This window comes from Lepisosteus oculatus, chromosome 4 (genome assembly GCF_040954835.1).
Source record: "Lepisosteus oculatus isolate fLepOcu1 chromosome 4, fLepOcu1.hap2, whole genome shotgun sequence".
Classification (NCBI taxonomy): Eukaryota; Metazoa; Chordata; class Actinopteri; order Semionotiformes; family Lepisosteidae; genus Lepisosteus; species Lepisosteus oculatus.
In genome coordinates this window covers 43,741,338-43,767,576 of record NC_090699.1, presented here as the reverse complement: position 1 = coordinate 43,767,576, position 26,239 = coordinate 43,741,338, and the positions used below count along the sequence as shown (strand labels likewise).

General features: G+C 41.3%; 2 protein-coding genes across 4 annotated transcripts; both read left to right on the top strand.

Annotated features, from left to right (window-relative positions):
* The first annotated feature begins 14 nt into the window (after positions 1-14).
* LOC102688573 (elastase-1) lies at positions 15-8,763 on the top strand. The gene is made up of 6 exons (XM_069189254.1): positions 15-145; positions 2,463-2,572; positions 4,545-4,639; positions 5,945-6,225; positions 7,343-7,506; positions 7,906-8,763. The coding sequence occupies exons 1-6, from the start codon at positions 43-45 to the stop codon at positions 8,083-8,085; spliced, it is 933 nt and encodes a 310-aa protein (XP_069045355.1). The 5' UTR covers positions 15-42; the 3' UTR covers positions 8,086-8,763.
* A 2,733-nt stretch (positions 8,764-11,496) lies between these two features.
* On the top strand, positions 11,497-24,750 carry ncoa4 (nuclear receptor coactivator 4). 3 transcript variants are annotated; one of them, XM_015347855.2, is made up of 11 exons: positions 11,497-11,648; positions 12,047-12,087; positions 17,092-17,228; positions 18,446-18,586; positions 18,886-18,974; positions 19,225-19,333; positions 19,711-19,806; positions 19,957-20,091; positions 21,750-22,664; positions 22,856-22,948; positions 23,289-24,750. In XM_015347855.2, exons 3-11 carry the CDS (start codon positions 17,100-17,102, stop codon positions 23,292-23,294), a joined length of 1,713 nt encoding a protein of 570 aa, XP_015203341.2. In that variant the 5' UTR covers positions 11,497-11,648; positions 12,047-12,087; positions 17,092-17,099; the 3' UTR covers positions 23,295-24,750. The 3 variants fall into 3 exon arrangements, with proteins under 3 accessions (XP_015203341.2, XP_015203340.2, XP_015203339.2); XM_015347854.2 differs by lacking the exon at positions 12,047-12,087; XM_015347853.2 differs by lacking the exons at positions 11,497-11,648; positions 12,047-12,087 and adding an exon at positions 14,005-14,267.
* Positions 24,751-26,239: the final 1,489 nt, after the last annotated feature.

Genomic DNA, 26,239 nt, shown 5'->3' with positions numbered 1-26,239 from the left:
TAAATACGGGTGGCACAAAAACCCCTCACCGCTGCTCCCAAAATGAGCCTCAGGAATCTGCTGCTGCTGTCCCTCTCGCTGGTACTGACTCTCACCCAGGCCTTCACCCCAGGGCGCCACCTTCAGCACAAACGTCTACAACTCGGTGAGTGTCTGTCATCTTTCACCAGCTGTAAGCAACAGACCAGCAGATGAAAATGAAATACTTTTTAAGGGGAAATCAGGTCTGCTTTAGGACCAGCTGCTTTTCAAAAGGCATACAAAATTACTTAACACGTTGTATTGCTTTAATTGAGCTATTAAGGTGATTCCAAGGCATCTTTTACTTCAGACCGCAGCAGTACCACTTGGGAACAACATGCTTTTGTCACTTTTATTTTTAAAATAAATTTCTTAATTTTATATGCTACTGTTTCTAACAAATTGTGAGCAACTGTGACCAATGTAACGTGACAATGTAATAATGAAGTACATATGCCAGTAGTTATTAATGTTTCACAACAAAAGTCATACTTTTCAAGAAGGGAACATCCCTGACAGAGTGAACAGAATCCCTGAAGTAATTATCCAATCTGACATAGGCAACATAACATTATGTACATTTCCTTCAGGATTATAATTCTAAAGAGGCACTACTGGGAATTGGACAGGAAGAAACACTAGATAAGATTGGAAATTAGGAAGGATTTGTGTTAGGGGAGACACGGTGATGCAGTCTTTAGCACTGCTTCCTTGCAGCACTGGGGCCACGGGTTCAATTGCTGGGGAGCTGTCTGTGTGGAGTTTGTATGTTAGTGTTCATGGGGGTGTCCTCAAGGTGCTCCGGTTGCTTCCCACAGTCCAAAGACATACCCTAGCTGGGATAATTGGCTTCTAGAGAAATTGGACCTGGTGTGTGTGTGTGTGCCCTGTGATGGACTGGCATCTTGTCTTGTCTCCAGCTCCCCCACAACCCTGAATTAGATGAAGAGGATAGAAAAGGAATATGTGGATTATGAATCCTGTTAGGGTATGTGCTACATGATAATTAACATAGAGTAAAGCGGTATACCAGAATAAAAATAAAAGTAAGAGTTGACTAAAGGAACACAAATATTCTATTATAAGGATAAGACATTCTGGATTACTTAATGATGAGTCATTGAACAAAAATTTAATTTTGTCAAGAGACAGCTGGGAGTGAATTAAGTACTGCAGAGACATTTGCAATAGAACCTCCTTAAACATTTCATCCAAAAAGCAGAGAATTATATGCGTAACTTGTTTAGGGAGCACAGAATCAGTGACTGTCTTCTGATAAATTACCCGTTACTGTAGTCAATAAGCACAGAACCTAACGAACAAGCTGGAGGCACATTAATCACGAAGAACCCCTGACAGCTCAGAGTGCTAAAAAATAAAGGCTGAATAAACTGAAATAAAAATATTTTCATCTATTCTAGACAATGCATTAATATCCTGTATTTTATTTTAGTTTTATTTTAGTTCCCTGTATGTTTAACTAAAGTGAAAAATAACATGGTTGTTAGTAAGGACACAGGTGAGAAATCTGTCCCCAAAAAAGTGTTTTTTCAAAAATGCTGATGTTATTAGATCAATACAAAAATAAAAAAGGAGAATTACTTAGGGGTTTTTTGAAGGATGTCCTGCATGTTATAATGTACGCAATTTAAAAATGAAGAATGGCTGAAAATAAAAAAAAGCAAGGATGATTTTAATCTAGATTAATATAACTACGTTTATAATAAGCTGTTTTATATTTAGTCAACATTTGACAGTACATTGCTAAACTTCAATTGTTTGTCTGCTAACATTCTTATTTGTGTAAGAAATTAACTCGGTGCTGGAGAGTAAGGCTTTGGGCTCAGAATCCGTTAAGGAGCACAGCTTGAGTGATGTGACGTGTGTTTGACTGAAATGTGACTCTGATACAAATGTTATCAGCTCCTGAAATAGAACTGTGAAATTAGAATTCAGAGCAAGGAAAGAGGATGTCAAAGAACACAAGACTGTAGCATATCCCTTCTAGGACATTGATTGCTGTGTGTCATGGTCTGATCAAATTGCAGCTGTGTTATGGGAATGTGAATTGAGGAACTTTTTTTTTTATTGCTGTGCTATGTTTTATTTGAATTTAGTGTTTTAAAGGAAGGGTAAACCTAGGCACTGCAAACTGTTACCCAGGAAAAATATAGGGAAGTACCCTGTATCCTAGCAATGATATAAGAAACAACAATAGGTTATGCAGCAATGGTGGTTTTTGTAGGGAAGCCGATTCTACTCTAAAGATATATCCCAATATGGGTGGAATCCAGAGCATCCGGAGGGCAAACACGTGAACACAGGCAGAAATGACCTACTGTACCTACTATATAATTTAAACATAATATAAGCAATTTCTTGCAATTTCTACACATGCATATCTGTTATAAACGTTGTGTGCTTCTGCGCCTCCTCTACAGATTGGCCCAAGGACTGTGGGCTTTCCCACTTTAAGCCCAACACTGCACAGAGGATTGTATCGGGCAACGAAGCACGACCTCACTCTTGGCCATGGCAGGTCTCACTGCAGGTAAATACCTTGGACACCAGCTGCACAGCACTGTAGCCTGTCCTGCATCTGGAGTTCCATCAGTTCTGGAATTTCACCATTCACCCCCCTCGTAAGAGACTTCTTAAGTCACTTCCTTAAGTTACTTTATACCATTTCCTCTGATAAACAAACAATTAAATGGCACTGTGAACTGTAACTTGCATTGCATACAGTGGGAAGTTTATTTAGGAAAGTACATTGCCAGGTATTTGGTTATTTTTTATTTAGGAATAGATATTTTTTCTTATTTAGACCTATATTTAGATAGAATAAGAAAAAGGCATTACTTATTTTCTTTTCTTAGAATGGCACTTTATGACAATAACCAGCATAGCCCTTTCTCACATTATTTCTGACTCCCAGATGCAGCACCAACACTCAAGTCTGTTCTGAGTCAGGCTTTCCCTTTCCTAGGGATAATGTCAAGCACAGTGTCCATCCTTTTATTTTAAGGATGTCCTGGTCCTACCTACTTTGCTCCTCTGCTTCTTCAGTGATGAATCACTGAACAACTGTGCTAAATCTTACTGACTCATCCTTGAGTCACCCTGAGCTCTTTCAAATTCTGTGGCTAAACTATTCAAGAGCCTTATACAGGTAAGTGCAGTAGTACTTTCACCTTTTTTATAACAGATAGGTTGAACGCAATTTCCTTGTAGAAACAAAATAGCTCCCAAAGTAAGAAAACTTTTAAAAAGCCTCTTCCAACCAACGTAAGAGGAATTGTTTTCTTATTGGAATGGAACAGATGCTATCATAGAGTGGGAGATAAATTCATATTACTCCTTATGATGACTTTTATTTACCGTAGCTTTATTGTGGTTCACTTGATTTAAACATGCTTTCACTGTGCTTTACTACAGTGGACTGGGGAAATTCCATTATGAACTACAGTATAACTTGTATACCTATACCAGTCAGATTAGAGTGACAAGGGACATGCAGCAATTCCTTTACAGTATATACTATACAGTTTATACTAAATATGGAATTCCCAATTTGCAAGTAAAGCATAGTGAATTAAGATTGAAATTACAGTAAACTTTACCAAGATGGAAATTCCTAAATGGAATTGTGGGCACTAAGTGTTGTGTGATTAATAAAAATCACACGACTGGATTGGTAACAGTGGGTTAAAGTCCAGCACTTACAGGCTAGAAGCTTGTTCATTTGCCTTATGAATGTCAATTTCCCCCTGATGTTAAGTAACATAGTTGAATCTAATTTTTCAGTTCTATTAACATGTTTCTCTTTCTTTGAAAACAGAGCACACATCTGAATGCCTAGTTTTCACATATGATATAACAGATTGCAAGGAAAGTCCTGAGGCAGAATTAGACTTTGTAATTCAATGCAGCCATGTATCATTTTTTTATTATTTACTTATTCACCTGTTTATTTTTTAATAGAAGAGAATTATCTCGCCTACGTACTGTGTGGATCGGATTTTGAACAATGCCTAGCAGATCAACACAGAAATCCATTGAAAAGGTGTTGAATCATGAATGTGATGTCAAGTGTGTTCATGCTGGGATTTTTGTATTCAGTCATTCAGTATTCCTGTGAAAATGACTTAATCATCAACACCCACAACTCTCTCTTTCAGTAAAATATGTACTCAGGAGGCACTAAGTGACACTGATTTGCATTCCTGTAAAACTATGAAAATTCTACTTCAGAATAAGACTAAATACTAGAGCACAGTAGATTTACAGTGTTTCTTCAGTGATTGAGAAACCAAAGAAAGGAACAACATCATAGAGGTATCTTTTCACAGATTAAGAGTCTTAAACTTTAAGAGAAATGAACAATTAGGGTTTAGAAACTGTAATTTAATTGCTTGGAATCCCAGCAGGAAGCAAAATACTGTATATGCCCCAGTAATCTGTGCAATGGAGGCTTGCCTTCAGTACAGGAAGTCTGTTCTTCCCTACACTGTTGTCTGTCTCAGGTTCGTCCTCGAGGAAGTAAGAGATACATCCATGTGTGTGGGGGAACGCTGATCCACAAAAACTGGGTTCTCACTGCAGCTCACTGCTTTCAGAAGTAAGGCCTCAGGTCGCAATTCACCGATTTGGTTGCGCATTGTTTTCTGGACAGATGTCTGATGCTTTTTGTAAGCTGGCTTAATATTAGCTTTGGTTGAGTTTGCATCTTGTGTCTTACATGTATTTGTCAAGGTTGTACAGGAGAAATTCCACAACGCAGTTATGATTGTAGAAGGTATTCTACAGCTCGTTTCCTCCCAACATTGCATTTCTGCCAAAATGTAGCAGATTACAGTGACAAGGTGCATCCAGCAATTCCTATGACAAAAAGATTCAGTTAAATTTTTGACACCTGTAAAATTATTAAGAATCTCAATTTGTCATATGCATTACTAAGTCGTACTAACAATAATAGGGATACAAGGACATTTTTTCTCTCGTTCAAGGTGCTTGACAATGCTTCAGAAAAGTGTAAAGGTGAAAAAGCCTGTCGTCTAAAGCCAAGGCAAAACTGACAATTAAAAGAGATACAAAGAGTACTACTTGAGCTTCAGTTGCAAAAGGTCACAGCAAAAGTTGAAAGGGATAGGGAATGCACAGGGGAAAGAGTTATGTTTTCCCGAGAAGAGAGATGGCGTCTGTTTTCTCAATTTGACAATCATTTTTCATATCCGCAGCTGGGATTCCTCCCATGTCACCACTGCAGACTCGCACTCAGCAGAACTGAGAAGGCGCTCACTCCAACATTAAGACGAGCTCTTATGCTGCTGACTTCCTTTCAAGCAGCAGTTCTAAAATGTATACCAATGAGCTTGTAAGACACTTGGAAGGCAAGAGTAAATTTGATTTAGCGTGACCCTCCATCAGTTTTGTACTGTCTCTGAGGCTCCTGGGTACTGTTAGTATTGTAACACACCCGAGATTTGTCTTATTCATCTCTTAGCTGTAATATCATTAATGGTGCCTACTTCCACAACCACAGAATACGCAGTTACTGCTGTGTAAAGCATGTGCAAACCTAAGAAATACAGAGGCAGACCTTTAAAAATAGCTTTGAATTCACAACACTTTCTGACTGAATTCCTTGTGCAGGTCATTTGGGTTCAGACACTGATCACATGTATAAATCATGCTTGGAATCCTACCCTATAGTCAACTCTCACTCATACCTAATCGGTTTTAGAGTGTGGACAGATATACCCAGGGGCCATTTCTGTGAAGTCAGGACTCAGCATAAAGAGGTCTCAGTTTTTTTTAAAGTGTGGCCGATAAAAAGCTTTCTGGAATGCTCCTGAGAGCTGGGAGCTGCTGATAAAGAGCTGGCTTGGGAGGGTGATCTTGTGCTGTGGTTTCTGGGCCCCAGGGGGAAAGCGGAGGATGCTGGGAGCTGGCGAATTGTCCTGGGGAAGCACCGCCTGAAGCAGTCCGAAACAACCGAGCGGGTCTTTCCCGTTCGGAGGATCTACCGTCATGAGCGATTCCGCTACCCGGCGCACAGCGAGCTGGACTACGACATCGCCCTGGTCAAAGCCGGCCGCGACATCCCGCCCAGCCACTTCATCCGGTACGCCTGCCTGCCGCGCAAGGGGAGTCTCCTCCAACCGGGACACTACTGCTGGGTGACAGGCTGGGGCGACACCCGAGGTAACCCCCCAATTTGACAGCAAGAACTGTGGTGAATGCTTGATGATTTGAAACTTATCCAGCTGTGGGTGGGGTGATCCATCAAGGCAGAGAATCTGAGCGGTTTTGTGATTCTGTCCTAATAACTTGCTGGGCAGAGAGAAGGCTGTTACCAAACTCAATGAGCACAGCTGAGCCCAAGATGTCCTCCTCATTCTGGACTTGCTAAGATCCTCCCATTCTTCTTTCTTGTGTGTGCCTCCTGCCTGTGTAGGTTACACATCATACTGTGCTTGGTTGGTCAACAAGAAACAGGCACAAAAAAAAAACTACACTGAGAAGACAACGTAGTGCAGGCAGTCAAACTCAACTTGCGTGTCGCACATGCAGACTCCACACTGAAGGCACCATTCACTTCCAAGCCTTACGCTGCAAAGCTACAATACCCAACATTAAGAATAAATATCACTTAGTGATGAGACTGTCTAATGGCAGGTTATAGGAAAATGTCCAGTCGAAAGCATTAATGTTGCAATAATAATAATAATATTAATAATTGCTTACACTTATATACCGCTTTTCTGGACACTCCACTTAAAGCGCTTTACAGGTAATGGGGATCCCCTCCACCACCACCAATGTGCAGCATCCACCTGGATGATGCAACGGCGGCCATAGTGTGCCAGAACGCTCACCACACATCAGTTGTGTTATTCTTTTTGATTTTGGGGCAGGAAACTGCAACCCTGAGTGAAAGTGTAAACAGTTTTTCTCTTACAACTGGGCCCTGAGGAATTAATCATTCTATTTTCTTACTTAATACAGGTTAGCAGTTTTACGGATCCATAATAGCTGCCTATACAAACTGCTGCCCTGGAACAGGGAGGCAGACCCCAGCTGTAAAGGAAGTTCATGGTCTAAGGATGAAAACTGACAGACAGATGCCTGCTCCGGGGAGCAGAGCGGACAATCGGCAGAGTGGGGAAGGAAAGGAGGAGCAGGGAAAGAGGAACGAAGCTTGGGGAGGATTATGGGAGGAGCTGGGAGGAGGAGTGAGAGAGAAGAGCAGGGTAAAGGAGGCAGTGTCTGAAGGTGGCTCAAGTGACTGACGTTGCTGTGGGCAACCTGTACTTCGCAGGGGGAAAGGAGAACGTGTCTCTGGCTGAGACTCTCAATCAAGCTCGCCTGCCCATCATCGACTTCAGGACCTGCCGGCAGAAGAAGTTCTGGGGTGACCGAGTGCGAGACTCCATGATTTGTGCGGGATTCCAGGACACTGAGGGGCCACCGGCTGCGTGCCAGGTAACTGTGGGGGTGTACAAGGATGAAAGAAGCCTCTGCTTTAGACTCAGAGGAATGAGGAGGAATAAAGGGGCACAGTGGAGGATGTTTGTGAGTCACTTGCACACTAACAAGCACTTCCCTCACCACGTATGATTGGCATTTTGGTGCCCAAGCCCTGGAGGAGACAGAGTGTACATAGTGTGCCAGGGAGGAAATGATATTTGTGAAAAGAGGGCAAGTCAGTAACAAGAGTGGACAGAATATAAGTGGTCAGGTATGAAGGCTGAAAACATAACCATGTTTCTAATGCACAACTCAGGGCAGTTGGGGGTCTTAGTCTCCTCTATCTGAAGCCGAAGGAGAAGAAGAGGAGACTAGCGTTGTCATTGATGCTGTAACCGTGTGTCCTCTCTGCAGGGAGACTCTGGGGGTCCCCTCCTGTGCCAGGTGGGCCGAGACCACTGGGAGGTGCATGGGGTGGTGAGTTTTGGACCCATCGGCTGCACCGTTGAGAACAAACCCAGTGTCTTTACCCGCACTTTGGCCTACCTACCCTGGATTGAAGCAACGAGAATCAGGGATTTCTTCCTGCACTGATCTCCGAGCTAGAGCCCAGCCAGCACTCAGCTGTCAGAGCCAGGATTTCTCCTTTGAGACTATTATCTCCTGGATTTCCCTGCTCCAAACAGGGTGTGTTCTCAACTGCAACAATTTCCAATACACATAGGCCTGTCCTGCCAAAGCATATGGGCTCCAGATCCTTTTTTTCTGGAACCTACTGACAGACTCTGTTGAAATCAACCCAGGTGTTTGGCTTTGACCGGGTCTTGGCAGCTGTGGTTCTCTTCCAGTCTGTTCCATGAGATACGCCTGCATGTGAAGGAATCCCAAGCAAGCTGAGATGAGAAAACTCCCTAATTTTCACTAATGTGAGGTCAGAATGTAGGGATAAAATCAGGCAATTAGGTGATAGGTAGCCTTTCTCTTCTCAAGGAAGTGGAGAAGCTTATAAACATTTACATATTTTTTTTCAAACATATTTCACACAAAGGTTCAATGTTCTCCCTGATTACAACAATTACATATTCCATACATCTAGGTGTTCCACCCTCCCCAGAACGTGAACGGTTTCAAGTTGCTGTACTTTTAACTGCGCTAAGTCACATTGTCCAGGACAGCAACAAGACGTTCACATACTTGCAGTAGGAAAGAGAATCTGTTGGCTGTGTAGGCTGTGGCGATCTTAAGTTTTATGAAAATAAATGTGTTTCTTGATGTCTTGGAGTTTTGTTTAACCACCCTGGCTATATCACAATTGTGTCCAATCAAAAATAACAAATCTTGTTACAGCAAACAATTGCAAACTAAAAGCAGCTGAAACCTTATTCATTGTTGATATAGGTAACAGAAAAGATCAACCTGATGCTAGTTGCTCGACTAAAGACTAAAACATGAATGTTTCGAAAATATTAACAACCTCTCAAAATGGTAATAGTTAACCATATCCAAGAAAAGGACTGACAACGCTGTTGAGAATTTCCTGTCATTCTATTCATCAGACCCACTGTGGTATTATTAACTTATTATGACAAGGTCTGAAAACACTATTAACCTTGGTCACCTGCTCAAGGGCAGAAACATTTTCTCGAAATCGACTTTTGGACACAGAACAGGTGAGTTGCACAACAGTGACAGCAAGAGGCTGCTAAAACAAACTTTTGGAGAATTCGGTGTCTATATTATCTTATTAGAGCAAGTCATTAAGGACTGTCGTGGAATTTTATCAAAGAAGAGCCAGGAGAGGTGTTCTCATTCACTCGGTAAGGTCTTTATTCATATTGCAATATGGGAAAAAGCCATCACCCGTCTGTGCAGGAAGTGAAAGCTGATTCAAAAGCAAGCAAGGAGAGCCCTTGTTTAATATCTTTTTTTAAGCTGATGCAACACCTCAAGGACAGGCAAAGCAGTAATTTTCATTTTCTTATAGGTTTTTGCTTTAAGCAAAGAAGAGCAGTTATTCAAATAGTTTCTCATACTCCCTTCTTCAAGCAGCAGAGATAAACATTATTAAAACATCCCGTGCCCTTGATGAGTTGGGTGCTATCACGCTTTGTTCTAAGTATCCAGCTGCTTCTGCAGCACAGCTCTGTCCATAAACAACATTTTTAGGATAAAACACTTTTTCTCAGTAACTTTCCATTACAGGAATCAGGGAATTCTGCCCCCAATAAGTGGCTCTAAACCTATGTCAGAGAAACTTTGTAACACTGAGCAGTGAATTCAGAGTGGATCATTCAGCTGGCAACTGTGCATGAGCCTGTGCCTGTTTTATTATTTATCCTGCTTCATCCAGCTCAGGTTTGGGGTGGGAGAGCTGGAACCTATCCCTGTAAGAAACAGGCACAAGGCAGGGTACACCCTAGACTGGATGCCAGTCCTTCACAAGGCACACATAGACACAAACACACTCACTCACACTAGGGTCAATTAAACCACCAGTATGTCTTTCGACTGTGGCAGGAAACCAGAGCACCCAGAGAACACCCATGTGAACTTGGTGAGAACATACAAACTCCAAGCGGATAGCACACCAGCTCTGGAATTGAACCCAGGGCGAGGCAGCAATGTTAACACCTGTGCCACTCTGTCACACTTTATTTTTAATATGCAACTTCATTTCTTTAGGAGTAAAAGTTCATTTAGTTCTAACGAAAAGAGCAGTCTTTCTCATCCCAGTTCTAGTCCGATCAATAATAGCAACCCATTCATATATCCTAGACCTAGAGAGAAAAACCTTTTCACTACATGGTCAAATTTTCCAGTAACTACCAGTAACAATTTTGGATTTCATCAGAAAATGAAACTTTTTTTTTTTTACAAAACAAAAAACCTTAGCAGGTAACATTACTGAGAACAATGATCTTACAGATCTTACAGACCTTCTCTACCTTCAAGGAAGAAAATGTGACACTGCGTACGCCTCTTATGTGATACATTACCCCTCAGATTGCCTACTAGTAGCCTCAAACTTCTCTGTTCTCTTTCCTTTTATTACTCACGTCTATCTCCACACATAACATCCACTGAGCAGCTTTTATCAAAATCCATTAAATACCACGTCTGGTTATGCATCATTGACTGTCTGAAAGCGTATTTTGCAGTAATATTAATATAAGTGATATTGCTCATTACTACAATACATTTAAGTATCTTTAACATACAACTTCGCAATAAGCCACTAGACGGCCACATTGCGCCACACTTATATTATTCGTTACTTTCTGCAGGAGACAAGGGTCTTGACTGAGGGAAAGTTTCTCTTCACGAGTCGCGTTCTTAATTGCAAAATATTTTATTTCTAACAGTAAATACTTTATTAAACTTGATATTGTTGCATTAATTAAATGAGTAATATATATGAAAATATGAAATCATATCAGAATATATTGTTATTCAGTATTTTACTTATTTAAAATGATGCCTTTAGATAACTATACAAAGTTAAATATTTCGTACAGTAAATGAGGTGATTTCGTACTCACACACTTTGAGACAGGACTCAGGATTTTAAACCTGCCCTTAATGTGAAAAACAATAATTTGTACATTCAGTATTTGTTGAAACGAGAAGTGGTACTTCAATACCTGTGAGCAGTACGCATATACTGGTCAACAGTCCGCTATAAACAACACGTATTGAAGCTTTCGGACAAATCAGTAACAGTAACATTTAGTTCGACCTTAGACAGACGTTATACTGTACTTAGCGTGCTCCTCACAAGCGAGGAGGTAATACACGTAATAGCAGGGTATTCTGTTATGAGAAACGTAAAATGAACGTGGCATTATAAGTAGGTCTTAAAACCTATTAAAAAAGGTGAAACATTCACAGGTGTGTTACAGTAATGACTGTACGGAGAGAGCGCCCTCTACCGAACATTTCGTGTACAGTCTGCCGGTCTTGCGCCACATCTCGCGAGAAGCGGGGCCCGTGGGCGTGGCGTCCTGTCCCAGCCAGCGTGGGTAGAGAGCGTGGTGTGGGGTCAAGGGATACAATCGATCCGAGAGGAACAGCTGCATAAAGTCTGCCCTTGGTGCCGGTCAGCTAACCCCTCACCGCTCACAGGATCCACAATTTGATTCCCACTGTCATCTTTCTAGGTAAGTCGCTGGAAAGTCCCCGTGAAGTTGGATTGTCGTTTGGTCAGATTTGATGTCGACACAGGGCAGGACAGTCCCATTTATACTATCGGGTAGTGCTGTGTGTATTTTTACTAACGGACATTAAACAGCAGTACCGGTGCGGTAAGAGGTGTGAAGAGGCTTGTGAGAGCCGGGAGAGGTCAACGGAAGGGTGATGTTCTCTTGTGCTGTAAATTCTTCTTTTTAATTTTTAGAAGGGTGTGTTCTACCTTTCTAACTTATTTTATCCCGAAAATATATTTAATTGTGTGACATTTATTTTTGTTGAGATCCTGCGTTTCGGCAGTTAAGATTTCAAGCGGAAACTTAAAACGTATTAATTTTGTCCTTGGCCACTAAAGTACGTTTCCATTTAGTTTTGCGGGGTGCAGGGCTTGCTTTTGCGGACACTGGACAGGTAAGGCATCACTGTTAAATTTTCTAGCTTCGATTGTAACGCTTTTTTGTTAGATTTTACAGCGGATTTGTATATAAAGTATCTTTTTTGGTAAAATAAACAGGCTCGGCGTTCTAAAAAATAAACAATCGGTGAGTAGTCACTGTTTTTCACTTCCGGTCTTTCCAACGATGGCTTTTTCTTATCAGAAACTTCTAACCTTGCATACCGTGGTTCAGAAGTTAAAAGGTGATTCAAAACTAAGTTCCATAGTTTTTGCAGAAGTTAAAACACTTTCGAGTTTAACTCGTGTATTGCTGTCCTGTGTGTTAAGTGTCAAGTAACTATGTAACGCTACATTTTCTATTGCTAAAACAGCGCATATTTTACTTGCTTGCTCGTATTGTATTGCTTTTTACAGCCGGAACGTCCTGGGGTTAATCTTGTAACTTGTATGGTTTGTGTGCTTGCTGGCGGTTGAACACGCTGCATGCAGAGATTAAAATTTGAAAGACCCACCACCTCAGCTCCCCCTCCCTATTGTAAACGTCCTAGCGTGCCCCCTTGCCCCGGCTCGAGTTATTGTCCAGGAACACGCAGGACAATTCCGGACTGTGGGAGGATCCCAGCTCCGGTCCAGATATTTCACGCTGATTTATAACAATCAACGCTAAATGACAGCTCTCATCATGCTCTGACATACTTTCTGGACTGAACATGTAAGGAATGCACGCCTGTTTCTAAATCTCGCAAACATAACCACACAGTGCAATGCTGGAACACCAGCACTTAGTATTTTAACTAGTGTTTCTCCCGCTTAGAATACAGAACAGCTGTTATCTGCCGGTTTTCTTTCCAGACTAGTTCTTAATTGTAAGCTGTTGAAGTTCAGTTGTGCGTTTTGAGCATTTGGTCTTTAAAAAGCCTTTATCTTTTTAAAAGTTAAATAGGCTTTGCAATTTCACCCATGTACCAGTTTCAGAGTTCCAGCACCCTTGAAGTGGACCTGTTTTGAAGCGAGGAGTGCAGTAAAGGATAAAGTACAAGTAAGCAGCAGTAAGAGCTCCTCTGAACCCAGTCAGCAGGCAGAGTTTCCACAGGACCAGGGTTTGGGACCAGTTTTTTGAGCGAAGCAAGTAATACCAGAATTACTCGCATTACCAGTGCATAATTTCCCCTCGCCTTCTACAAGGACCAAGTGCCACTATTGAGTACCCAGTTGATAAATATTGTGCTTTATCTGGCGAAATTGTTTGTGAATTTAAATTATGAGCAATGCATGAAATTCCATAGTCACTAATAATGATTTATCGGTATGTTTGTCACGTAAATCTTCACACAGCTTTTTAAAATATGTTTTTATATTTAAAATTGATTCCTATAGGTCTCAGTTGATCCATGTGCGTATTAGGTGGGCAGCTGAGCAGTTTTGAATGTAATCAAAAATAATCCCGAAGCGTTTTAACTGCGTAAAAAGCACGCGGAATCAAAATCAATGAGCTGGTTAGGATTAGGATTAATTTATTATGCCCGTTGAAAGAAAACTCAACTGTTACGAGGTTTTTAAGGGAACAGTCTATTCTAAATTTGTTTCAATAGCAAATATTCTATTTTACATTTTTTTCCAACACGTTTTTTTAATCATTTAAGTGAGATGCGTGTCAGGTGTTTAGCTTGAATCATTTTAACTAAATTAATATAAAGGTCTAAATGCAGCAAAAGTGAGCAAAAGTCCACACTTATCTGACTTTTGTATAGACATTTTGTGGTAGTCATGTAATTCAGGTTAACAGGTTAGAGAAAATAAGCCTGGAAAATGTATTATTTGTCGGCTTCTTGCAGTAGATTATTAGGGCTAGGGCTAATGTGCTGGTTTGTGTATGCAAAATGATATAAGCAGAAAAAAAACGTGTCCGTCTTGTGTCCGTTTCGGTCCCCCTCGAAGTTGAAGCGTTTCTCTTATCGCTGCGCTCTGCTTGTCCTCTGAGCGCCCCCTTCCTCGTGGTGTACGTGCAGAACGCAGAGCTGACTGTGGCGGATCGGCTGCCACTTTCCTGCTGACGTAGAGAGACGCGTTAGATAAGAGTTTCCAGCCGGGGAAGATAACCCGGGTGGCAGGCCGGTAGCTTGGGTTTCAGCAGCCAGAGCTCGGAAGAGAACAGAACGGCTGACGTATCGGAAAAGAGCAGCAACGAGATTAGGTGAGGTCGTTTACGCTGGGTTTTCGGTATTCAATTCCTGTTGTTACAGAAAGTCAACACCATTTTAACTAGAAGGAGAAAGCTAGGCAACCATGTCGGTGCAATACAATAGCTTTCTGTTTTCTTTTTACGATAGGCACTCGTATATGCACAGAGAGGTATATCGCAGGATTTTAAAGAAACTACCTCGTTAACTTGATTTGGGTGGGTCAGTTATGAAAAACGGTTTTAAAGAACCATCCGTTGAGTATTAAGTCGTTAAAAATCCTGCAAGTGTCTCGGTTTAGTCTAGGGTGGAAGAAAAGATTTTCACTGCCAAAATATTTTTGCGCCTTACGACGTGAAGGCAGAACCTGGATCTAAAGCCGGTGGGGTTACAGACACCGGGTTGTCACTGCTGTCTGAGAATAAATAAAATGCCAACGTGTTGACACAGTCCTGCGGCTTGCAAGTTCAGTCTTGAAACCTCCCTGTGCGAGCTCGGTGTCCGAGGGAACGGTACCTCAAGTTTCTCAGGCTCTTTGTTGTTCAGGAACACCATGTTAACCGAATTTTGATTATCAAGGCCGTACGCATGTGCATGCAATACTGTTGCATTTATAAAATGTTTTGTTTTGTGTATTGCAATCGATATGTCACTGTTTTGGAGCTGTCGGTCTTTGTTCGCTTTGCCTTGGAGAGTTGGAGAGACTGGATCGTGTCTAAATCGGAACAGTGATAAAATGCATCGCAGAATTAGGGTTTTGTTATTAGGAAGGCGCAGAGGCAGGAGATCTGTGGAGAGGACAGTGCTGCAGAGAAGGCTGATGCAGTTCTTACCAGTTAGTGGGATGGAGTTGTTGTTTTTTTAAACGCGGCAAGAATATGTACTGAAAACAGCTCTGAATCACAACCTAAATAGTAAATATTCCCAAAGCATTGGAAAGGGAAAGAAGCTGAGACGAGGAAGAACATGCATATTTACAAGACTGATGAAGGAAATAGTTTCTCAAGGGCAGTCAGATAATGACTGGGAGAGGGAATGGAAACTGAAACGTTGAAGGTTGCCATTTTAGTGCTCAGGATTTTTTTTTAAACTTGAAACCAAAGGAAGAATTTTACTTTGTAAGGTGTACTAAAGCATTGTGACTTAATGCTTTGGTTAGAGAAACTTCATCTTCATCTTTATATTTATCTCTATTGCTAGGGCCTTACTGATCATTACTGCAATGAAGCTAGATGTTCATGCATATCAAAAGTTTTATCTGTTTGCCCTGTGAGCTTTAGTGAAATGTAAAATGTTGAGGCTAATGCTCCACAGTAGCTATTCACTGTGCATAAAAAAGGCATTGCAAAAATGTATCCTAATCACGAATGCAGGATTTATGCACAGTGGTGAAGCTGTTTGCATCTCTATTAGATGGTCAGCTGTCCCATTCTCCCATCTCTAAGCTTGCTCCTAGATTCTTATTCATAAATGCCAGTGCCAAAAGTGTATATTTCACCAGAGAACTCCTTTATCCTATCATACTTCCCCGTGTTTCAGGCTTTGCTTTTCTGTATGAGGAAAATAGTTTACCATTGACTGGTTGTAGAGATCTCCTGTAGGCTGCAGTGTGATTATTGAAGGGTCTTCTGTGTCCCGGCACGCTGTGTACTGCCTGATCCCCTTTCTCAGTTGTTGTGCCAGATGCTGTCAGCTCTGCCTTTTTGTATGGCTGACAAAACTGCAGGCTGTATGACCTGTATGCAGGCTGTATGACCAAGAACCTAATTACACCCCAGAGCTGAACAGTGCCTTTGGAGCAGAGCCTCTAAAAATAGAGCATTTCAACCCCCCAACACTGAAGTAATTAGAAATGTTTCACATAAGATTTAACACTGAGGTAATTTACTATTTCTGCCTTTTCTTCACAAGAAATCATTGTTGCAGTGTTGCATTATATTTAACTGTTGAGTAAAACATGTGCTTTGTGTAATCAGCGGAAGTGCATTCTGACCTGGCTGGGGAATTGGTGGATTTATAAACAGCAGGGGATTGTGCTCGGGTACAGGTTAATCCTGGGCTCATTATTTCAGTCCATCCTCAGTGATGTGTGCTGTTATTTTTGGGTATGTTGAGGGCAACCACTAATCACAGGCGTTTCACAGTGGGTATGACACTAAGCCACGTGTAACAGGAAAGTCCTGTTATAGCTTTGCATGAATGCCATTGTTTTTCCATGGAACCTTAAGTGCACACCTAGACAGGTTTGGACTGGGATAGGGATAGGAAGAAAACTGTTGCTGGGAAGTGAAATAATTCTGACATTTTTCTCTCTGGGACAAAAATGTTTTTCTTTTACATCATGAAGTATTTTTAGGGGCTCTTTCATATTCATTTGAATACATATTGGACATTTGATTGAATCTTTGGAGAAGCGTGTGCTGTATTGTTTTGTGTTTAAGATGAAGGAACATCTTGTGTTTAAGATGTTAAACTTGTTGATCTAAAAATAGTGCTGTCTGGGAATCTTGAAAATGGCCACAAGATTAACCTTGGTTAGTACTTCCCAGTGACAGTGTATACAAATAACAGACTGATTTGTCCTTCTGAGTTTCTGTTAAATTAAAGGTTTTCTGCCGAGGAATAGTGATTTGTCTTTCTGTTCTTAATTAGCATCTTTCTGCATTTAGTGAAGGGGCGAGTTTTGTCAGTCATTTAATTGGTTTTCACATCGAACGTTTCATTGTTTATTTGACGATTAAGCTTTCAAGCAGCTCATGAAGATCTGGGGCTGTTTTTGTACTGTTGAGTTACATTAGCAGGAGGAACGAGTCACTGCAGCATGTTTCTCTCATCCAGGTTGCAGAATGTCATCCGCTGTGGAAGATCGTGACAGGGACTCTCTCAGGAGGTGCCTGCAAGCACGCTGCCAACTGGAGGCGTCCATTTCTGGAGTCACAAGAGCAGAGCTGCAGCTGAGAGACAACTCCAGAGAGGTGAGGCAGTGGGGTTTGGTCCTCACGATGGAGCAGGAACCTTCAAATGAAAGGGACTGCATAATATGGATTAGGAATTGCGGATTGCACATTTTCATTTATTTGTGTACTTGGGGAAGACCAGATTCCTCAAGAGCAATTCTCAAAATTCTCAATAATGTTTGCAGCCAATCGGGATGTACAAGCCACATGCATCAAATATTTACTACCAAGCTTACTTTGCATTTATTTGCTACACAGTATTGTAAAGTCAATCCTTCTTGGGTACCGATTCAAGAACACATGCTAGGTGTGAGAATTCTTTTTGTTTGGTCAGTTTAATAACGCCATTAGTTTTCATTTTCCTGTGAAGAGGGAGCTACCTGTATAGATGCAAGTTTTGTTTTTTAATGAATTAGGTCCCTTTTTTAAAAAAAGAAAATGGTATCTGAAATGAGGTGAGAAGAGCCTGGCCTTGAAAGAGCAGTGTATTTGGCTTCTCAATCACTGGTTACAGCAGAAGACTGAAACTTGAGTCATCTGCTATCCGTCCTAACAATTTCCATTTGTGTTTATGGAGCTGTAAGTATTCTTTGTTGTTGGACATCTGTGCACATTAATCCCAAAGGACACACCTGCCCTGCTTAACTTTGTTACAGGGAGCTCTGTGTCCTTATGTGGGCAGTTCTCACCACTTCGCTGAGATCATGTAGTAGGATCTGCCGATTGGGGAAAAACCACACATGATCTGTGATAGCATGTTTTGACACGTGGGCCAGCCTTTATAAAGCAGGCATTAGCCAGGAGACGGCCAAAGCGATGCACAGCACGGTCTAAAGACATGCAGTGAGCACATGCTGGCAAGTTCATCAGGTTTTCTCTAGAATTGTTTTAAACAGGTAAGCTGGATATATTTTTTGCCGCAGAAATGGTTGATCATAATTCAGGTTGTTATGTTCCATGAAGTTGAATAAAATACTATATACTGTATCTTAGAGGTTAAATAGTATGTCTGTATTGAACAGTATAATTCTGTGGAGAATATTATGAATGAGTATAGTGGTGCTGCTTTTCTCTCCATTTTTTTCTTAACCTCGTGAACTTTTCAGAAGTGGTGGGACATACTCAGACTTGGGAGTATTCGTGCAACTCAGCTGGAGTACTTGGCTACTTCTGACATGGATATGCAGTTTAGTGCTGGACTTACCTGTTTTGTATGGCTTTCTCTCTCTGTATAGGTGAAGGCCCAGATCCATAGCTGTATCAGCAGGCACCTGGAGGTCTTGCGCTCTCGTGAAGTCTGGCTGCTGGAGCAGATTGAGATTGTTCAGCATCTTAAAGAAGAGGCACTACAACAGCAGCACCACCAGCTCCACTGTGTGAGTCAGCTGCTCTTCAACTGTATCTGTTTATACTGTGTTGTGTGGCTATATTCTTAGTGAGAGATGCTCTTGGCTTCTGTGTATTCAGTATTACTTGGAGATGTACTGCTTCTTTGTAATTTGAGTTCTGTTTGCTGTGCACGATTACCCAGAGCTTTATAAGTAGGAGAAAACTTATTTTTGTGCAGAAGAGATTTGAATCAAGATCTGATTTGTACAGTGATAACAGGTTTCTTACATTGTCTCAAGCGTACCTCATGTGGGTCTTGATTTTAACAGCTTCCTCCTTATTTCAGCTTCTGGGTCAGTTGAACTTTCTCATTTATCAGTTGGAAAATAACAACAGCAACAACCTGGCCAATCAGATCACCAGCTGCCTGGAGAAGTAAGAACTACTTTACTTCTGCCTCTTGTGAATTAGATTTGTTTTTTTCCACAGTTTCTACTTGGGTAAAAAGAATAAGCCAGTTTCAAAACTAAGGACTGAAAAATTGTAGAATTGTAATTTTGTAAGTACCAGGTTTATTGGTGGTTGTATTGAAATTCACTGCTGAATAAAATAAACAGTAAATCTAGACTATCCTATGAGCATGAGCTGGCTTTGCTGATTAACTCTCCACTGTGTCTTTGTGCAGGTTGTCCAGCCTGAACCTGAAGCCCGAGGAGACTCCCGAGATGAGTTTTCAAGCCGACATCCGCTCTCTCCGCCAAGCCATCACTTCCTTTGGGACCATTGAAACTAAGGTATGTGGGAGTCCTCTCCAGGTGTTGCCGCCGCATGCTGACAAGTCAGCCGGGCCCAGGGATTTACGCATACGCACCCTATGGCTCCATTTTGCTTTCCGGTATGATTTGGAGTTTTGGTGAGCAGTTCAGGCGGTGTGTTGAATCTAAAATGCTTCACTCGAAAAGTTATGTCCTGTAATGATTGTATTACAGCAGTTAAGCTACTATTTAATGTAAGTTACTTAAGGCATTCAGTGATACCTGAAGACTGAGATCTACATTCTCTAAAATGAGTATAGTCTTTTCTAGCCTAGCCCATTGTTAAAAATATTTTCATGATTTATCCCCCCCCCCTCCCCACTTATTCCTTAATGACAACTGTCTTACTTTTTTAGGGGACGGAGAACCTTTCTATTAGTTCACCACCAAGTAAAAGCTCCTTGGACGATGTCTGGCTCTTTCAGAATTGCCCCTTGGCTTATACACAGCCGGTAAGCTTTCATTTTCTTTTCCATGTCTTTGTACTCAATCGCTGTGTCTTGTTTACAAGGATTTTATGGGGAGATATGTGTAAGCCACATTGTGATTGACAAAGTGGTGGGTATGAGTATTTCATGGCTTCATATTTTTGTGTCCCACAGAAGGTGGAATCTAAACTTTGGACAGAACTTGATAACTGGATTCTGAAAAGTTCTTCGGGTTCCAGTCCTCAGTCAGGATGCCAGTTGAGCTTCAACCTCGACGACTGGCTGTACAAACCCAAGGAGAAGAGCCAGGTGAGACAGGCTGAGGCACTTAATAGATGTGTCTGTAGTCTTTCCATTTATTTAGATCAGTGGTTCTCAAACTGTGGTACGCGTACCGGCAGTGGTACGTGGCGTGCCGCCAAGTGGAACGCCAAATGACCCTGGAACTGTGTGGTGTGCACTGAAAAATCGGGACGGGTTTTCATATTTTGTATTTTAATACGTGTCAAATATGCAGCCTACGTACTACGATACAGTGCGCGCTAATACTTCAGTGGACACGAGAGATACTCTGTAATTCTATACCACTCTATAGGAATGCGTGCTACAGATGCAAGTGACCAATTGTATTTAAAAAAAAGCTACTGTATCTCCAGCAAATAGGGAGAAAGGAGAATGTGCATGATTTTGAACAATGCCAACTTTGTAAACACAGGAATGCATAGAAATATGTGCTACGAATGTAGGTAATCTTGTGAGCACACGAAAGCGTGATAACAGAAAAATATTTAAGAACTGTTCTAATTTGAGAAAAATACACCGAGCGTCTGTTTCGCTCCCATGCGCATGAAATAAAAACTTTAAATACAGAAATAAAAACGGAAACGCGGAAAAATGCAGACTTGGGGATTGCTAAAGCAGGTAAGCTACACTATTTTTGAAGAACCTTATTTACCATTGGCAAAAGAGCTGACACGTATTATGTGTAAAGAAAAGGCTGCTAAACAGCTCGACCTGCTGCCCCCCTCCCCGTGAAAGACACAGTCATTCATAGAATTATTGAAATGAAGGGTTATGTCAAAAGTACACTCATAGAGCGCGTTAAGATGAGCAGATGTTTTTCACTGCAATTAGATGAGTCTGTAGTCGATTTGGTCAATTTGCTCGTTTACGTTAGATACGAGTTTGAGGGTATGTCCCATGAAAACTTTCTGTTCTGTAAACCGCTACCAACTGCAACTACAGGAGAGCAAATATTTGAGCTTCTGAATGACTTTATTGGAGAGAATGGCCTCGACTGGATAAAATGCGTCTGAGTTTGTACAGGCAGTGCTAGAGCAATGACAAGCCGACATAACGGTGTAGTTGCACGAATTAGAGAGGTTGCTCCAGAAATTAATGTACGCATTACAACATCCACCGTGAGACCTTTGCCGTCAAGAAAATGCCTGACGATTTAATATCTGTTAGACTCTGTTGTGAATTGTATCAAGGCTCGAAAAATTAATTCACCTCTGCTTTGCTCAACTAAACAGGCTCAGCCCTCTCACTGAAATGGTGCTTTTTTATTAGTAGTTGTTAATGTTTTTTTTTCCGTAAAACACTTTGAGAAGCCAACTTTAAAGGCGCTATATCAAAAAAAGTTTATTATTATAATATTTATTATATGTATGTGTGAGTGTGTGCATGCGCGCTCATGTTGGTCATTGAGAATTTCTGGGGTTCCTATGAGATGATGACTTGTAGGTGGTACTTGGATGCTTTGGTTGGATTAGGGGTGGTACTTGGTCCAAAAAGTTTGAGAACCACTGATTTAATTATTAACAAGGTCCTTATAATACAGTTAAAAACCGTAAATGACAATGACTTTTTTTAGCTAGAATGATTATGAAAGAACATAAACCGCAGGTACCAGATGTGCATGTTGATTTCTCACATGGCATTCCATACATGTTTTTTCTTACCAGCTGAGCTGTCCTTTTGCACAGTTTGAATTTGACAAAATGTGCACAAAGACAGATGTGGAGGCCTGGGTGCTGAAGGATAGGGTGCCCCCTAGGGAGCGCTCTGTGAGCGAGACCAGCAGCAGCACCATGATGTCTATTGAAAAGATTGAGGATGCGGATCTCAACCTAAGTGAGGGAGAGGAAGGGCAGGAGACTGAGGACCTTAAGGATTGGCTCGTGACCTCGCCCACAGAGGAGAAAGAGGAGCTCGCCGAGAACAAGAGCCACGCTGATGACAAGCCGAAGACGATGTTCTGGCCGTTTTCAGAGCCCTTTCGCGCCAGCGACTGGCTGGTCAAGTACGATGACAGCTGCGGTGCCTGCCGAGGTCAGTCCAAGGCCGTCGAGATCGAGAACCTGGGAGCCCTGAAGTGCCTGAAGCATAGCCCTTCTCCCAGCCCGGCTGCCACCAGCTCTACGGAAACCGTCCGCGTGGAGCAGGTGTGCAAGGCCAATGAGCCCTGTGGAAGCTTCTTGGACTGCGTGTGTGAGGAAAACTGTGGCAGGGAGGCCCTTTGTGGCTTGCTGTTCAAGAAGGAGGGGCGAGACAAGAATGGCATGCCGCTGGATAAGAACAAGGTCCTTGAGGAGTCCTATGTGAATGATATAGATCGCTGGCTGCACCCCAGGAAGAAAGAAGTGCCTGCTTCGTCTTTCCCCTCATATGGGCTGACACTTCAACCCCAGGAACAGGAGAAGACCACCCAGGAAGAGCCTGAATTGAAGTGCAAGGACCCCTTCAAAGTTTCTTTCAATCCCGAAGATTGGCTGATGCCCAGACGAAAACCTAGCCTTCCTGCCCCATGCACCAAAAAAGAAACTCCAATTTACACCAGCACAGAGGAAGACAAGTGGCTGCTGCGCAAGAGAGCTCCAGTAAGTCTGTTTTTTGTTTTATTAATTTTGCGATCTGATAACCACAGTCCTTTTTATGTTTTTCTTGTACAAAATTAACCTTTTGGGGGAGCATGGTGGAGTTGCATGCACTCTATTCTAATTCTTCAGAAACTAAGATGAGCTCTAGTCCGATGAGCCAATGAAAATGACCTGCCTTGTTTTGATTTCAGGAGCAGAATGGCCCTACCTCGTTTTCGGACCTGTTTGCATGTATGACACTGAAAGGGGACATGGAGAAGTGGCTGTATAAGGCACCCATACAGGTGAGACTCCCAGACCATTAGTAAATCTCCTTTGGGCTGTTCACATTTACATGAAGTTTAATGGAGAGGTTTAGAGAAAATAATTTGATAAATACCATGCTTTTCAAGAAGATAGAAGTATTGGTGAATAATGTGTACTTCATTTTATATCTCAAACACCCACCTTACATAGATCGACATACAGGCTGGGCTTGTGTGCTGTCAAAGTATTTGTTCATCAAGCTATTTTATAGCATATTTCAAGATTTTCTAACGAGAGCCTTCCGTATACTGCTCCACATTATACAGTATATCAATGGTGTCTGACTTCCTCACGATTTGCTCCTTTTTTTTCTTGCAGAAGTGAGAACATGAGAAATTGGCTGTTGAGAATTTTGGAGTGAGCCACTGTAATCGCTGATCTTCGCACACGTTATCCTGAAATACTTTCTTTGCTGCCCTGTCAAGACTTGTCTGGTTTCTCTGTCCTGTGCTGGGAAGTGGTATCGCACGAGTTCTCTGAAGACATGAAATGGATTATTCTCTCCTGGTGTGGGCCTGGAGACCGATGGATCCATAAGTCTGGTGCATGGAAAGATGGGAAGAGTGCATTTTTGACTCTGTGAGGAATTGTTGTTGGAGGATCCCTTAGCGTATAGGCGGTCAAACAGAAGGGAAGCCTCCTAAAATGTGATGTAAAGGGTTTGTTCCTGAATAAAGTGTACAAGTACATTAATGCAACATTTAATCTGTGCAAGCGTACAAGGCATCTTGTATGGACAATAATGTGGATTGGAGTAACCCCTTTAGATCAGGTTTTGGTGAGGTTAAATGTTGCAGCTGAAAGACTAGAAAAACAGCTGTAAATCTGAGTGCCCATTCTAATAGTTGCTGAGAAGTTATATTTTAATTTTTTTAAATCCTTCATTTTATGGTCCAATTGTAGTCGTTTATGAAAGGGAGATGTTGAAAAGGTTGGGCTTCCTGCTTGCCAGCGTAAATGTGATATAGGCAGGGAGAAGTAGTGCTATAATTTCTTGCAGGGCAGCATGAAAACATTTGCCATTAAACTCGTTCCTGAGTCCATGTCCTTCATAAATACTTCCAGCTTCCGCCCATAGAAGGAAATGGTCTTGGAGCCTATATTGTTCTTAAACTCTTAAGATTTAATTGGTAAGAATCAGTGTCCTCAATCTTGAGATTTTTAGTCCAATATATTAACAATATTATAATCTGAAATACTAGCTGAAAACTATCTAATGATTAATCACAAAAAGTGAAAGTACTTAGATGTATTTTATGCTGTTGCTAGAAATTGCACATTTCTACAGAGTATTGGTGTAGGAATCATCTTGATTATTAAGATGTGATTTTTTATAGATGCAGCGATTGCATTTATCATGCTGCTGCGTCCCTTACTTGGCACCTGAGAGGGGATTAAGAACATTTTGAAAGCAGGAGCTTCAGGTCAGTTCCAGTCAAGTGATCAGTACTTTGAGTCAATACTACCAATATAAGCCATCCAAACTGAAAAGATTTAAGTCAGCTCAGTGAACGTGCCAAGCAGACAGTAAGTAAGCTGTGATCCCAGCCTTGTTCCTTTAGAGCCTGATAAAGTAGCTAAATTGAGCCCTAACCATCTCCCCCCTTTATTTTACTTTATTTTCTTCTTGCCTTCTTAATCTCTTTAGTGTGAAGGGCCTCAATATGTAAAGTGCTTTACCATATAAATACTAGATAAAATATATAAATACATTGCAATTCATTCAATTGCTGTGATCTACACCATGTGTTATTAAACTCTTAATAAACAAGGAAATGTTTTTGAGTGTCTGGTTCTTTAAACAGCAACTTAAACTGCTTGCTTCAAGTATTTCTTTAATGCAACAGTGGTTAGAAGTTACATGCACAGACAGTTAGTTATGCAATAAAGAGGATGAATCTTGTTTTTTTTTGTTAACCTACAGTTGCCAATTAGACAAATTGCTGAGCAATATGACTCCAGAGATAGTGAAATCTTGAGTGCCCAGCCTTGCTGTTTAGGGAAAACAGAATTAGCTATTAACATAATGCACTAGAGTATGGTTTACAGACAATTGACCTCATTTTGAGATCAAGATTAACCCATGATTCATAAAGCACAATGATTAAATTAATTGCTTTCAAGTAATGTGGGCCTTTCATCCCTTTCTTTGAAAGCAAGTTCTTATATAAAATAATTTTTCCAGGTGTTTCTCAATACAAAAGAGTCTAAACTATGACTGAAACTGGCCAGCTAATCTTATTCTTCTATGCACTGGGAACTGCAGTACAAGCTGAGAGGGAATTTTTTTGCAGCTGTTTTAAAGCTTGTAAGCCCTAATGCTAAGGTTCAGTGATTCAGACAGAAGCAGAATAGAAAGCAGGAGGCAGTGCAGCTAGAAGCATGAAGAGAGAAACCCCCGTGTTTGAGGGAAGAAGCTCAGATGTGCTGCAATTTATCCATTCTTATACAAGGGAGTAGAGAAACTTGACTATTTTCTCATAGTGTGCTTAGTTGGTAAACATAATGAGTCATCTGCTAGAATTGTTGGGACTTTACATAGCTGGACTAACATTACCTTGGTGCTATAGAGCACATGCAACACCCTAAAGTTTAAAATGAGCAGTTATTCTCAGGTCAGAGAACTCTAAATGCAGTTCTATCTTTCACTTGATCACTGAATCCTTAGGAGGATACATGAAGCAAGGCTTGTGAGAGAGGATCGAGATTTGTCTCACTTCTACCTTTGCTGCCATCATCATTGCCGCTAGATTCATTTGTAAAAGGAGGCAAAAATGACATGCTGACAGAAAAGTCAAGGTTTGACCCTGAGTATTGCACTGTGCAAAAGCAGTTATTTTTTCACATACTGAGCACATAGACAACACTGGTTATAAAAGCATGTTTCTATAGGTAAACAGAACGGTTACTTCTATAGCTTCCTTGGTGTAAGTGACTATATTCCATGATGTGACATTACAAGTGGGGCATATTTAGTTTTGAGAAGTTTCACAGAGCGTCTTCATAGGGGGTACTGGCAAAGTGTCAAACATGAAGGCAAACTGTATAGTAGAGGAACAACACCGTGAATAGCTTGCTTACAATTCGTAGGAAAAATTCAGAACTACTGAAACAAAATAATTGCACAGAAATGACAAGTGCTTGATCCAGACAAATGCTGGCAAACAGGTGGAACATGGTGCCATGTTTAGGTGGCAGCACTCTGACCATCAGACTGAAGACTATGAATCATGCAACAGACTAAATGTAGAGGCTGTCTGTCAGGGATA

What these genes read in the sequence shown, in the direction of transcription:
- LOC102688573 (XM_069189254.1), top strand. Translation starts at nt 43, where the DNA reads ATGAGCCTCAGGAATCTGCTGCTGCTGTCCCTCTCGCTGGTACTGACT. An exon ending in CATGGCAGGTCTCACTGCAG is followed by an intron (nt 2,573 to 4,544) that starts GTAAATACCTTG and finishes TGTCTGTCTCAG; the next exon opens with GTTCGTCCTCGAGGAAGTAA. An exon ending in AGGCTGGGGCGACACCCGAG is followed by an intron (nt 6,226 to 7,342) that starts GTAACCCCCCAA and finishes TGTACTTCGCAG; the next exon opens with GGGGAAAGGAGAACGTGTCT.
- ncoa4 (XM_015347854.2), top strand. Translation starts at nt 17,100, where the DNA reads ATGTCATCCGCTGTGGAAGATCGTGACAGGGACTCTCTCAGGAGGTGC. An exon ending in TGAGAGACAACTCCAGAGAG is followed by an intron (nt 17,229 to 18,445) that starts GTGAGGCAGTGG and finishes CTCTCTGTATAG; the next exon opens with GTGAAGGCCCAGATCCATAG. An exon ending in TTGGGACCATTGAAACTAAG is followed by an intron (nt 19,334 to 19,710) that starts GTATGTGGGAGT and finishes TTACTTTTTTAG; the next exon opens with GGGACGGAGAACCTTTCTAT.